The sequence below is a fragment of the Ornithorhynchus anatinus genome, chromosome 5 (assembly GCF_004115215.2).
Source record: "Ornithorhynchus anatinus isolate Pmale09 chromosome 5, mOrnAna1.pri.v4, whole genome shotgun sequence".
In the NCBI taxonomy this organism is placed as follows: Eukaryota; Metazoa; Chordata; class Mammalia; order Monotremata; family Ornithorhynchidae; genus Ornithorhynchus; species Ornithorhynchus anatinus.
In genome coordinates, this window is record NC_041732.1 from 49,249,028 (window position 1) to 49,261,825 (window position 12,798).

Below are 12,798 nucleotides of genomic sequence, written 5' to 3' on the forward strand. Positions count from 1 at the left end.
ATTCCTCATAAACACACAGAGGAGGTGCAGATTTGTGCATTAATTCCGACAATTTGGTCCAACCCAGAAAACGTGTAGCGTTAAAACTTCTCCGTGCCATGTTGTATCATTTTGGGGTACATTTTTGTTATCCCCTTTGGTGTGAATTTCTGGGACAGAGAAGGAAGTGAAAGAAGAATGATGCAAAAATGTGATGCTTTTCAAGTCCTAGGTGACATTTGAAAGTAACCTGGAAACAAACATAGCAAGTCACTGGAATCTTTTGTCTTAAGCCTTCATTTCTCCCTGTCTTCAAAGCCCTTCTGAAATTCTCCAGCTTATATTTCTGCTCTTTTTGTCACAGCCTCCCAGCAGTTCATTTCAGCACATTGATACCACCTCGGCACACTTTTGTCCATGTGGAATTAAGCACTTCTTCCTCCTCTTTGTAAATTATCTTATGTCTGGCTCCCCCAATAGATTGTAAATGTTTTGTAGACCGGAATGGAGATTTCTTTCTCTATGGTATTCTTCCAAGTACTTAATAATAATAATAATTGTATTTGTTAAGCACGTACTAAGTGCCAAACACAAGCAAGCGCTGGGGTAGACGCAAGATAATCAGGGCCCATTTGGGGTTCACAGTCTAAGTAGGAGGGAACAGGTATTGAATCCACGTTTTGCGCAGTAGGGAATTGAGGCAGAGAGAAATGAAGTGACTTGCCCAGGATCACACAGCAGACAAGTGACGGAGCTGGGATTAGAACCCAAATCTTTGGACTCCCAGGTCCGTGCTCTTTCCACTAAGCCACGCTGCTCCTCTTAGAATACTTGGAACAGTGCTTTGCATGCAGTAGGAACTCAATAAATATATTAATTAAGGACTTTTTTCAGTGGTACTTGTTAAGTGCATGCTGCACTAAGCCTTGGGGTAGATCCAGTATAATCAGGTTGGACACAGTCCCTGTCCCCCATGAGGCTCACAGACTTAATCCCCATTTTACAGATGAGGTAACTGAGGCCCAGAGAAGTGAAGTGATTTGCCCAAGGTCACCCAGCAAACAGTTGGCAGAGCTGGGACTAGAATCCGGGTCCTCTGACTCCAAGACCCAGGCTCTTTCCACTAGTCTATATTGATTCCCTGTGTTGTAGGATTATTTTATTAGTTGCATTGGTCTAAATATCAAAATTCCTGCTTATGTAAAATGGTGACAAACTAATCAGTTTTTATTTGAACTTCACCTAGTGTCCGTTACTAGCATCGCCTGGTTCAGTGAAGACAAGCCATTTGCGGTGGGGTATTTTGATGGTAAATTGCTACTAGGAACAAAGGAACCGCTTGAAAAGGGAGGCATCGTTCTGGTTGATGCACATAAGGTAGGGATTTTTTTTTCACATAAACCCATCACCTTTAATTTTCAATCATTTCTTGATGAATATAAAGAATATTTCTTAATCGGGTATGCACTGTTAAAAAGGTGCAGTTTTTACCTTCTCAAGCTGAAATGAACTGGTTCAGGAACCGTGAGCAAGGTAACTTCGTTTCAAAATAATTGAATAGTAGAGGTGAAGTTTAACCTCCAACACGGGTTAGTTAGTACTAAAAAAAACACCCCTCATTCTGCTAGTGTTCCCTCTATTTCTATATTGAATGTGAAATATGAGAAACATAAATTGCACTTATCACTTAGAATTAGACTGACTTATTGATAGAAAGTGTGAAACATTTAGGATCCATTGTGTTTTAAAAATTAATCGGATGAAAATTTTCAAAGGGAATTTTTCTCTCTTCCCCTCCCTCCCCCTCCTCCCAGCATGAAGGCAAGTCGGGGAAGAATTGAATGATACCATTTTTTGAAAATATAATAATGTTGGTATTTGTTAAGCGCATACTATGTGCCGAGCACTGTTCTAAGCGCTGGGGTAGACACAGGGGATTCAGGTTGTCCCACGTGGGGCTCACAGTCTTAATCCCCATTTTACAGATGAGGTAACTGAGGCACCGAGAAGTTAAGTGACTTGCCCAAAGTCACACAGCTGACAAGTGGCCGAGCCGGGATTTGAACCCATGACCTCTGACTCCAAAGCCCGTGCTCTTTCCACTGAGCCACGCTGCTTCAAGAATCTGGGGGCAAGAATCTGTTGAACTGAAAGCTAAGGGCTCTAATCACGTTTTAACCCCCTTTTTTTTTCCAATTTTTAGGAGACTATTGTCAGTATGAAATGGGATCCAACTGGTCATATTCTAATGACTTGTGCCAAAGAAGAAAATGTGAAACTCTGGGGCCCATTAGCAGGGTGTTGGAGGTGCTTACAATCCCTCTCCCATCCGTCGACTGTGAATGGGATCGCCTGGTGCCATCTTCCAGGGAAAGGGCCCAAGTTACAACTGTTGATTGCTACGTATGTAACAATTTATAATTTTCTTTTTGACCTTTGTACATTTTGGCAGGGAGGGCCGTGTGGGTAACTTACATTCAGTTCCGGCCCCCAGACGGCTGACTGGAAATTTTTTAAGCTTGGGAATCAGAGGGAAATGCTGCACAGCCGAGACCTAGTGCACAGTGTAAAATAATTTTCCAAGTGGCTACGGACTACCTTCCCTTGATTTGCCTTGGTTGTAATTTGGTTAAGATGTTCATCTTGTTTGTGTGACGCTGTAGCACAGAGCTAGTCAGTCAAATTGAAATATTAAATAGTACTTACCTTGTCCTCTCTTTGTGGGCGGAGATTGTATCTACCAACTCAGTATTTTACTTTCGAAATGCTTAGTACAGTGCTCCGCGTACGGTAAGGGTTCAGTAAATCCTACTGATTTATTATGCTTCTGTTGTTCTTCTCAAGCACTCCGTTCAGTTCATGGTACTCGGCCTATGCTCAATAAATACCATCACAACTATTATTTCTTTTGATTCTGGCAAAAGATAAGATGATATGTAGAACTTGTTAATATGTTTAAGAATACTGTTGATTGGATTGGTATGTTTGGTGCTAATTTTTTTGTGTGATCATTCTTTCAATTTAGTGGCTGCCAAAATGGGTTAGTGTGTGTTTGGAGTGTACCCCAAGACATAGTGAACATACTACAATCCAGTCCAAGTAGTTCGGAAGGCTGGTGGGATCCAGGATCAGGCTGCAAGGTAAATTTCAGTGTTGAAGAACTTGTCTTAGACTTACTTAAGGGATGCGTGCGATGCTTGATCGTATAGAGCTGATATCGCGGCCCCTTTAGTTTTGTACAAAAGGGTCCAAGAGATAAGATTTTGAGATTTAAAGCTGAAAATAATTTTCTGTCGTAGATTGTAATTGAAGCCTTGTCGAGTATAGAAAGATAACTGTGGACGGTTGAATAGTAAAGCCGTTGAACTGACAGTTCAGTTTTTATGATAAACAGAAATGGACACTGTTTCCTGTAAATGTTCAGTAAATTTGTATTTATAATGATAGTCCTATGGTAAGGGATACGATAAAAACTGGCTAAACGGTTGAGAGGTATCCCTAGCCAAAGGAGCCTCACAGTCTAAATGGGAGAAGACTGATATATAGAACAAGAAGAAGGAAATTATTAATAATAAATGCCAAATTCAACCATTTAAAATAAAGATGGAACAAAAGCAGTTCTTGGAGGGTACAGGCCTTGGGCTCCTCCATCCTCAGCAGCCTGATTGTTCAAGGAGGACCTGAGCACTTGTCCTGTTTGAAGTTTGCCCTTCCACTTAGAGAGGTTTGAAGTTTGCCTTTCCACCACAGAGACTTTTGAAGTTTGCCCCCTCTCTTTGGAGTGGCATGTATCGATCACTCCCATTTCTCCCATTACCACTTTCTGTTTCTTCCCTTCCAAAACATATGAGTCACAAATCTGTAAAGAGAAAATCCAGCAAGTTGTAAGTTCCAAGCCGTCTGAAAGTTTGAGATGCCCAGGAGTCCAAAGCAAAATAATCCATCCCTCAGCACCAAAAAATAATTATTGATTCCCATCTTCAGAGTTTCAAAGTATGTCTTTGGTACAAGATGGTTGACAAAGGAAATGAATTGCAGGATGGACACCGGAAAGCCGTGGAAGCGAAGTGCATCTATCAGCTCCGGGGACACATTACCCCCGTTCGGACAGTTGCTTTCAGTTGGGACGGCCTGGCCCTGGTGTCTGGTGGACTTGGAGGGCTCATGAACATTTGGTCCTTAAGGGTAAGCGTCTTTTCCGTCACGTATTTTTTGTGGGTAACAATTTTGATGTTTGCGCTGCCGCTTATTAACGAAAAACCCAAAGTAGTGTTTCATTTAACGTGATTACCTGTTTATGGGCTTGAATAATTTTAAAACTGTCTAATCTTCATATTGATCAAAATGTTTTCAAAACCAGACTCTCCTGCGACTCCTTTGGCCCTTGACTTTTTTACCCGTTTTTAAAATGAGCTACCCTGTACCCAGTTTCGATCTGTTGGCATGGGCGATAAGACTGTACGTGCGGATAGATTTTTCAGAGTTGTAGATGAGATATTCGGAATGTGTTTTTTGAATATATAGTGTAAGGTTTGCATTGATAAAAGTTTTTCATTTTAGGATGGTTCGGTGTTGCAGACTGTTGTGATAGGGTCTGGAGCTATTCAGACCACAGTATGGATCCCTGATGTTGGGGTTGCTGCTTGTTCTAATAGATCAAAGGTAATATTGGTCATATTTTGGCTGTTTTTATGAGATAGCATTATTTTATTTAAAAATGGGTCACTGGGTATTCATTGTTTATTTTGGACCTCCGTCCCACTTCAGATTACTGCACCAGTTCGCCAGTAGATAAGTTTCCATTTATTTTCATTAAAGTAAATATATTCACTTAGGTGACTGCAAGCTGCCTTCTAGACTATAAGGTCGTTGTGGACGGGGAACGTGTCTACCGACTCTGTTATGTTGTACTTTCCCAAGTGCTTAGTACAGTGCTCTGCACATAGGAAGCTCTAAATAAATGTGATTGATGGAATAGTAGTTGATTTAGTATCCAAATAAAGATAAAGCATCCGTCGGCCACAAATCCTTGAAAACAAAAGTGTTCATTGGCCCAGATTCTGATTTTTTTTCCATTAGCCGTTTCCCCAGAAGACGTAGGAAGGCTCAGAAAGAAAAAAGGAGGGGCTGACCTTAAGGGTTTTGAGAGAATGGAGACGAAAGACATAAAGCTCAGTAGCTGTTTCAGCCTGCGTTGAGCCTAGGGGTTCATGACAGGTGGATGAAACCCAGTTTCCTCACCTGAGTAATGGCTGATGGGATCAAGATGAAAGGATATTTACAAGTGCCCATTTGGCCCAGACAGCTCACTAGCAAATTGCTGGGGCTTGCACAGGCAGTCAAGCGGCTATTTGAAAGTCTGGCTATAACGTATCTGACTGAAGAAGTAAGGATTCGACCTCTCTGGCTTTCTCCTTTCTACCTTCACCTTGCTCACGTCGGTTCTTCCGTCCATTTCCTTCGCCCCATCCCTATGCAACCCCTCAGAAGGATCGTGGATAACCACACTAACTCTCTTAAGTCTTTAGACTGGTCATTCTACCAGTCTGTTCCATCTAGGGTCACCACTGAGCTCCTTTCACGTATTCATTCAATTCAGTCGTGTTTATTTAGCGCTTACCATATACAGAGCACTGTACTAAGCACTAGGGAGAGTACAATATAACAGTAAACAGACACATTCCCTGACCATAACAGATTTACAGTCTGGAAGGGGAGACAGACGTTAATATGAAACAGGAAGTCCTGAAGACCGTACTCCGCCTTCATGTGCCTCGGCCTCTTTGCCGCTTTCCACTCGGTGGACCGTTCCTTCCTCCTCCAAAAACTATCTGGCCTTGGTTTTGCTGACACAAAACTAACCTAGTTCTTCTCCCTTTCAGACTCTTCTCAGAGTAGTTCACTGACTCCTCCTCTACCTTTCATCCCGTTACTGTGGATGCTCTGCGAGGCTCTCTTCTGTGTCCCCTTCTCTTGTGGCTTTACACTCAATCACTCCGGGGCTCATCCACACCCTCATATGGCTTTAGCTACCTCCTCTATGTGGTCAGTTTCCAAATTTGTGTCTCTAGCGCTCACCTCTTATCTGACTTGATGATGATGATGGTATTTGTTAAGCACTTACTATGTGCCGAGCGCTGTTCTAAGCGCAGGGATAGATAAAAGCTTAGCTTGTCCCACTTGGGGCTCGCAGTCTTAATCCCCATTTTCCAGATGAGGTAACTGAGGCGGAGAGAAGTTAAGCGACTTGCCCAGAGTCACACAGCTGACAAGTGGCGGAGCCGGGATTAGAACCCACGACCTCCGACTCCCAAGCCCGGGCTCTTTCCACTGAGCCGTGCTGCTTCTCTGCAGTCCTTGCCGAGGACTTGCAATCCTTTGTCTCCTAGTTCCCTCCAGGACATCTCCACTTGGAAGCCTCACTGGTACCTTCTTTTTGGTATTTAAGTGCTTACTCTGTGCCAGGCACTGTGCTAAGTGCTGGGGTACACACAAGTTGATCAGGTTGGACACAGTCCCGGTCCCACTTAGGGCTCTCAGTCTTGATCCCCATGTTACCGATGACGGAACTGAGGCCCAGAGAGGTTAAGTGACTTTCCCAAAAGCGGTGAGCCGGGATTAGAACCCAATCCTTCTGATTCCCGGGCCCGTGCTCTATCCCCTAGGCCACCCTGCTACCTGACTCGCAGTATGTCTAAAACAGAACTACTTACCTGTGCCCCTGTATCTACTTTCCCAACTCAGTTGATAAACACCATCCTCCCTGACCCAGAAACCCGCAGCCCCAGTGACATCTCAACTTCTTAACATCTTTCAACTGTCAGCCATATCCTGCGGGTTCTTTCCATACAGGATCTTCCGGATTCATTCTTTCATTCCCCCCAAAATGGCTACCAACCCGGTACCGGCTCCGGTCATATCTGCGCCCAGTCTGTTGTTTCCACCTCCTCGCCAACCTCTCTGCCCTCCAGCCTCTCCCAGTTAAATCAGTCGATGGTATTTGTTGAGTACTTACTGGGTGCCGGGCACCGTACTAAGCGTCTGGAAGAGTACCGTATAATGAAGTGGTGGACATGCTCATTGAAGGCAGGGAATGTACTCTTCTAAAGCGCTTAGCGGAGTGCTCTGCACCCACTAAGCTCCTCACATTTGGCTTTAGGACTCTCAACCGGCTCACCCCGCTTTCTGCTCACTCCACCCACTCTCCCCCAACTCAGTCCCTTCATTCCTTCCAAGTTAACCGCCATCTAGCTCTACCTCACCCTCTACTCTCCCACCTCTGTCCCCTTGCTCACCCTATTCTCCCTTCTGTGAACTTCCTCCCTCCCTCAATCTGACAGACCACAGCTCTCTACTCTCCGCACACTCGAAGCCCTCCGTCCCACCGTCTCCCACCAGCCTTCCCTGATTAATCCTCAGAACCCCAAGTCAGATAAACCTCATCAGCTCTCTTAGCACTTACAAACTTATTTCTGCCCATACCTAGCATTTTTGTTTATTTTTATTCAGTTGTGCTCTCGATTATTCAGCTCCGTTGTATTCGAAAATAATCTCTGTCTCCCCCTTTTAGAGCATAGGCTCATCATGGGCAGGGAACGTGTCTCATCTTTGTTTTTTTTTTTTTACTCTCCAATTGTGTAGTTTAGTACTTGGCTCCAAGTGGGGGGGCTCAGTCGATACTACAACTCTTCCTTGATGGTTTGTTTTCATGGTCCTGATTTGGAGGGGATTTAGTCTGTCCATCGTATTTTTCGAACCAGGATGTTTTGGTGGTGAATTGCACATCAGAGTGGATAGCTGCCAATCACGTCCTAGCAACGTGTAGGACGGCGCTGAAACAGCAGGGTGTTTTGGGTTTGAACATGGCTCCTTGCATGAGAGCGTTCTTGGAAAGACTGCCCATAATGCTTCAGGAACAGTACGCCTATGAAAAGGTAAGTCCCTACAACTCGATTGGATTTGGAGAAAATAACTTAAGCCATTTTTGGAAACGGTAGAGGGGGAAATAAATCATGCTCCAAATAATGTAGGTTTTCAAGATTTATCTCCTTGTAGTGATTTCACCATGTGATTCTGGGCCAACTGAACTGGTGTCACCATGGTTTTCTCCCAGGCCTAGGAAAGTAGGCAAGAGAAGCGCTCCTCTTGGGCCTCCATCTGTCCGTAACACTGGGTTGGTTGGAAGAACGCGGATATAGGTGTTGTAAAGAGCAGAGTTGGGTCCTCCCCCAGAAAGGGTACCGAAGCCTGTGTCGTATTTCTCCATGCGATTCTGTGCCTCGTGTCATCACGGTTTTCTCCCAAGCCTAGGAGAGAGAAGCGCTCCTCCTGGGGCTCCATCTGCGTGCAACACTGGGTTGGTTGGAAGAGGAGGCCAGATATATGTGCTCTAAATGAGCAGAGCTGGATCCTCTGTGAGGATCCCACTGTAAGGATACCCTGCCAGATCCCGCCCCTCTGAACCTCTGCCCTGCCCCGGGTTCCGGTTGAGTAAAGTGAAAATACTGAGAATGGCTCAAGGCAGAAAAAAAGTGGGAAAACGTTACACCGTATAAATGCGTTCTCCCAGCCGAGACGAGTCACCTTGATGTCTTCTAACAAACCTGAAAACCGATTGCGCTTTTTATGATTTAAACTCATATAAAGGTCTCAGAATTATTTTGAATCGTTTTGAAGATCGTATGTGACATTGAAACACGTGTTTTTCCTTAAAATGTATTTCAGCCACATGTGGTCTGTGGGGACCAGCTAGTTCACAGTCCTTATATGCAGTGCCTGGCTTCACTCGCTGTCGGACTTCATCTGGATCAGCTTCTGTGTAATCCACCGGTTCCCCCTCATCACCAGCACTGCCTCCCCGACCCCTCAACGTGGAATCCGACGGAGTGGGCTTGGTTGGAATGTTTCTCAACCACCGTAAAAGCTGCAGAAGCCCTGGCCAAGGGAGCTCAGTTCCCAGAATCCTTTACTGTTCCTGATCTGGAACCTGTACCAGAAGATGAGCTTGTACTTCTAATGGTAAGTTGCACCAAATTTAGTGTTTGGAGGTGTAAAACCGTCGAATACCTGTAACAGGTGAAACTGTTGAAATGAACAAAGCAAAGCTTGCACGTTATGGTTTAGAAGTGGATCGGGTAAACCCTGAAATTACCTTCCAGTCACGTGCCGTCCATTGTGATCTGAGGGGAACTTTTACGTGGCTAGGATTGAAAGCTGAACATCTCCCAGGTTTTAATGAATCACTGAAAAAGCAGTTGGGACAGATTTGCTTTGTTTTGACTGATCTCTGTTCTTAAAAGTTTTCAAAGCCATTTCCCCTCGGTTACTTTATTTAAAAAAAATTCCGGATCTCTTCTTACCACATTTTTGGTATCTTTTACGTTATAAGCGTAAGAAAATTTAACTGTATTAGGTTCACATCTGCTTGGGCTTGAGTAACTGCTATATATCTGGTCAGAGCTAGCTGCGGCAGACTCTATTCCACGAGGCATTTTCCAGTGCTCTCATCTTCTATGCAAGTCGAAGGCCTCCATTTTATTCCATGACTTAAAATGTTGAATTTTTCTTTTTTTTTTTGTTTTTTTTCTTAGTCTTTTATTAAAACAACCAAGGAACAATTGGTTTGAGATCCTAAAGTGGAGGAACTGTTTTAAGACTCAGTGTCCAAATGGATTAGTAGTAGGACTCATAGTTACAACTCGACTCTGGGAAAAGTACAGGGCTAAGAATTAGACACAGATCTTGATCCCCAGAGTGGCCTAAAGTGGGGGAAGAGGCTGGCGAAAGACACACAGGGAAAGATGAAAGAATAGAAATCCAAAAATGGCGAGGAGCATAATAAATGCCATAAGAGCAACAGAGTAGTGTGACTAGATGATCAGTTTGGGGTTTCTCAAGCTCAGAGTCCGGCAGTCCCAATAGTCAGCGTCATAAAAGCTCCCGTCTCTTCACCCCAGGTGGCGTAAGGGGCCGTGAGCCTCGTGTGGGACAAGGACTGTGCCGGCTCCGATTGGATCGTATCTATTCCAGGGCATAATACTGCCAGCTCTATCCTTGTTATTACTGCTCTACATGTGCCAGGGGTAGGGAGAAGAACGGAGAAACTTGTCTCCCGGAGTGTAGGCCTTGGTGGTCCGGTGGTGGGGAGAATTGGCCGGGACCTCCCGCTCACGTCCCTTCGCTCTTCCTGGGGTTGGAACAGGAACTGATGGGAAATCCAGGCGGCACGGGAGCTGGGTAGCTTCTCTCCCAGGCTGCGGGTTTCCGTGCCGTGGCTGTAAAGAAGCAGCAGCAGCATGGCCTAGTGGATAGAGCACGGGCCTGGGAGTCAGAAGGTCATGGGTTCTAATTCCAGCTCCGCCACTTGTCTGCTGGGGCAAGTCACTTGACTTCTCTGTGCCTCAGATACCTGAAAATCTGTAAAATGGGAATTGAGACTGTGAGCCCCACATGGGACAGGGACTTTGACCAACCCGATTTGCTTGTATCCCCCCCAGCATGTAGTACAGTGCCTGGCACATAGTAAGCGCTTAACCAATACCATAATCATAATTATTAAAAAGGGCACTACTGTTGTAAAGAGAGGTTAAACGCAGTTGTCTGTTTTGCTGCTTCCTTTTCTAATATCTGCACATCCAGATTGATCTCGTCAGACACTGTGTGAGTGCTGCATTAATATTGCTAGATTGCTAGTGGAAATGATGTAGATTAAATCATTTAGAAACATCATTTCATCCTTAAGATCTAGTTAGCTGTGAGAATAATAATCCTTTTAGATTTTCATTGAGCCGCATCGTACAGGACTCGGAGAGGTGAACTAATTAGGCTAATTGGGAAGATGTAAAGCTTGACTAGGGGTCTGGCCCTAATGAGTGTCATGTCATTGCAGGATAACAGTAAATGGATTAATGGAATGGATGAACAAATTATGTCTTGGGCAACATCGAGACCCGAGGTCAGTGAATCCGGCGATACGTTTTAATCTGCTTTCCGTACGTCGAAACATGATTGGGTCTAAAGGTGATTGTGTTGCGGCTTTTCAGGACTGGCATTTGGGAGGCAAATGTGATGTCTACCTGTGGGGTGCTGGCCGGCATGGACAGTTGGCTGAGGCCGGGAGAAATGTCATGATCCCAGCAGGAGCACCTTCATTTTCACAGGCTCAACAGGTAACCGGAGGCGGGGCGAGCCGAAAAGGGAGAAGTTTAAGATCTGAGAGGACTCTTCTCAGCCCCGGGCTTTGTTCCGAGGGATCGTGAACGATTGCGACTGTGATACGGTTTGCAAATTGCTACGTTCTTTTTCATTAAAAGAGAGGCTTTATTTTGAGATGGGACTGAACTCTCGTAAATTTGACTCTATTTCCTCAGTTGGGCGAATGACCGTACCTAGCCACAGAAAATTCCTTGTACAGTTTGTTATCCCGTTGACCCTATGCGGTACCTAACTAAATTTGCTGGCATTTATTTTGTTTGTTGAACCAGAGTTTCCTTCCCTTTTTACCCACATACTGGTATTTTTTAGACTTAATAAAACATTAAAGCCAGAAGTCTTTTCCATTTCTTCTCATTTTCTTAATCTCTCCCTTCAGATAATCCCCCCAATTATTTTTCGGAAGACCCTCTCTGTTTCCTTCAGTCCCTCCTCACTGTAAAGCAGAGATAAAAGAGAGTCCTCGGGCCAGGAGTCATGCTCAGTTTACTCAGTTACTGAGCAAAGAATTTTTGATATTCCTTGAAAAATGTTTTTGATGATGGTAGAGGTTAATTGCCAGTGGCAAAAAAGAATGAGGATTAGGATGAAATAAGAAGCTGTGTTCTAAGATCTGTATGTTTTTATTCTCCTAGGTCATCTGTGGTCAAAATTGTACTTTTGTTATACAGGCCAATGGCACAGTGTTGGCTTGTGGGGAAGGTAGTTATGGGAGATTGGGACAAGGAAATTCAGATGACCTTCACGTTTTGACCGTTATTTCAGCCTTGCAAGGTAAGATTGCTTTTAATCAAAGGAGTAACTTTTATTTTTAACGGTCAAGTATCGAGATCTAAAGTAACAGTGCTCTGCACACAGCACTTAATAAATATTATTACTACTACTAGTAGTTAAAACTTAAATTGTACACGTACACTTGTATTGAGATGGAATTTCACAGAAATTGGAATGGATAATTAGACATTTAATTTTCTCTTGGGTGTAATGGAATGCAGGCACATTTAAATGCCAAAATTTAACCTGTATTTACTTTGAAATTATTTATCGCTGGAATCCGAGCAAGGGTAGAAATAACTTTTGGGCAGCCACTGAACATCGTAAACAAAGAGACTTTAAAGATGCATAAACTGAGATTAAAGGATTATTAATGAAATGGCAGAATTTTGCGTATGATTTCCTTATGTGGCGAAGAATTTTTAAGGGTACCTGTGGCAGGAATAATTAATTGAAGAAAGATGGGCCTCTGGCTTTGTTCCAAACCCCTGGGAACCCCGGAGAAAGTAAAGTGGTTTATAAATAAAAATACCCAAGAGTAGCCGAGGAGCACAGAGCTGATTATTAAAAACAGACAGTTGTCTCTGTTCCTAGTTCTGTTAATAGAAACTGCGCTTTTCAACAACAGCGTTGGACTTGTCAGGTGATATCTAGAATTTAAAACAAAAGCAAGCTACTACGAGTCTTTAAATTTTGATCAAAGCAAGGGCAAGTTTTGTGCCTCAGAATATGGCATGACAGTTGACTGCTCTGTGGTGATATGGGTGTTTTAAAGTCATTGCAAATGAATACCAATTTTAACATTAAGTACTGATTGTGTCTTTTCCTGTTCTA

General features: G+C 43.8%; 1 protein-coding gene across 4 annotated transcripts in view; it reads left to right on the plus strand.

Annotated features, from left to right (window-relative positions):
* Window positions 1-12,798, plus strand: part of HERC1 (HECT and RLD domain containing E3 ubiquitin protein ligase family member 1) — a 160,039-nt gene that overhangs the window by 127,318 nt on the left and 19,923 nt on the right. For all 4 annotated transcript variants that reach the window (XM_039912031.1, XM_039912030.1, XM_029065780.2 and 1 more), the window contains 10 exons: window positions 1,226-1,356; window positions 2,183-2,382; window positions 3,005-3,119; window positions 4,018-4,164; window positions 4,540-4,641; window positions 7,740-7,913; window positions 8,704-8,997; window positions 10,868-10,933; window positions 11,022-11,147; window positions 11,826-11,964. In XM_039912031.1, the coding sequence (XP_039767965.1) occupies window positions 1,226-1,356; window positions 2,183-2,382; window positions 3,005-3,119; window positions 4,018-4,164; window positions 4,540-4,641; window positions 7,740-7,913; window positions 8,704-8,997; window positions 10,868-10,933; window positions 11,022-11,147; window positions 11,826-11,964 (1,494 nt within the window). The remainder of the gene's footprint in view (window positions 1-1,225; window positions 1,357-2,182; window positions 2,383-3,004; window positions 3,120-4,017; window positions 4,165-4,539; window positions 4,642-7,739; window positions 7,914-8,703; window positions 8,998-10,867; window positions 10,934-11,021; window positions 11,148-11,825; window positions 11,965-12,798) is intronic.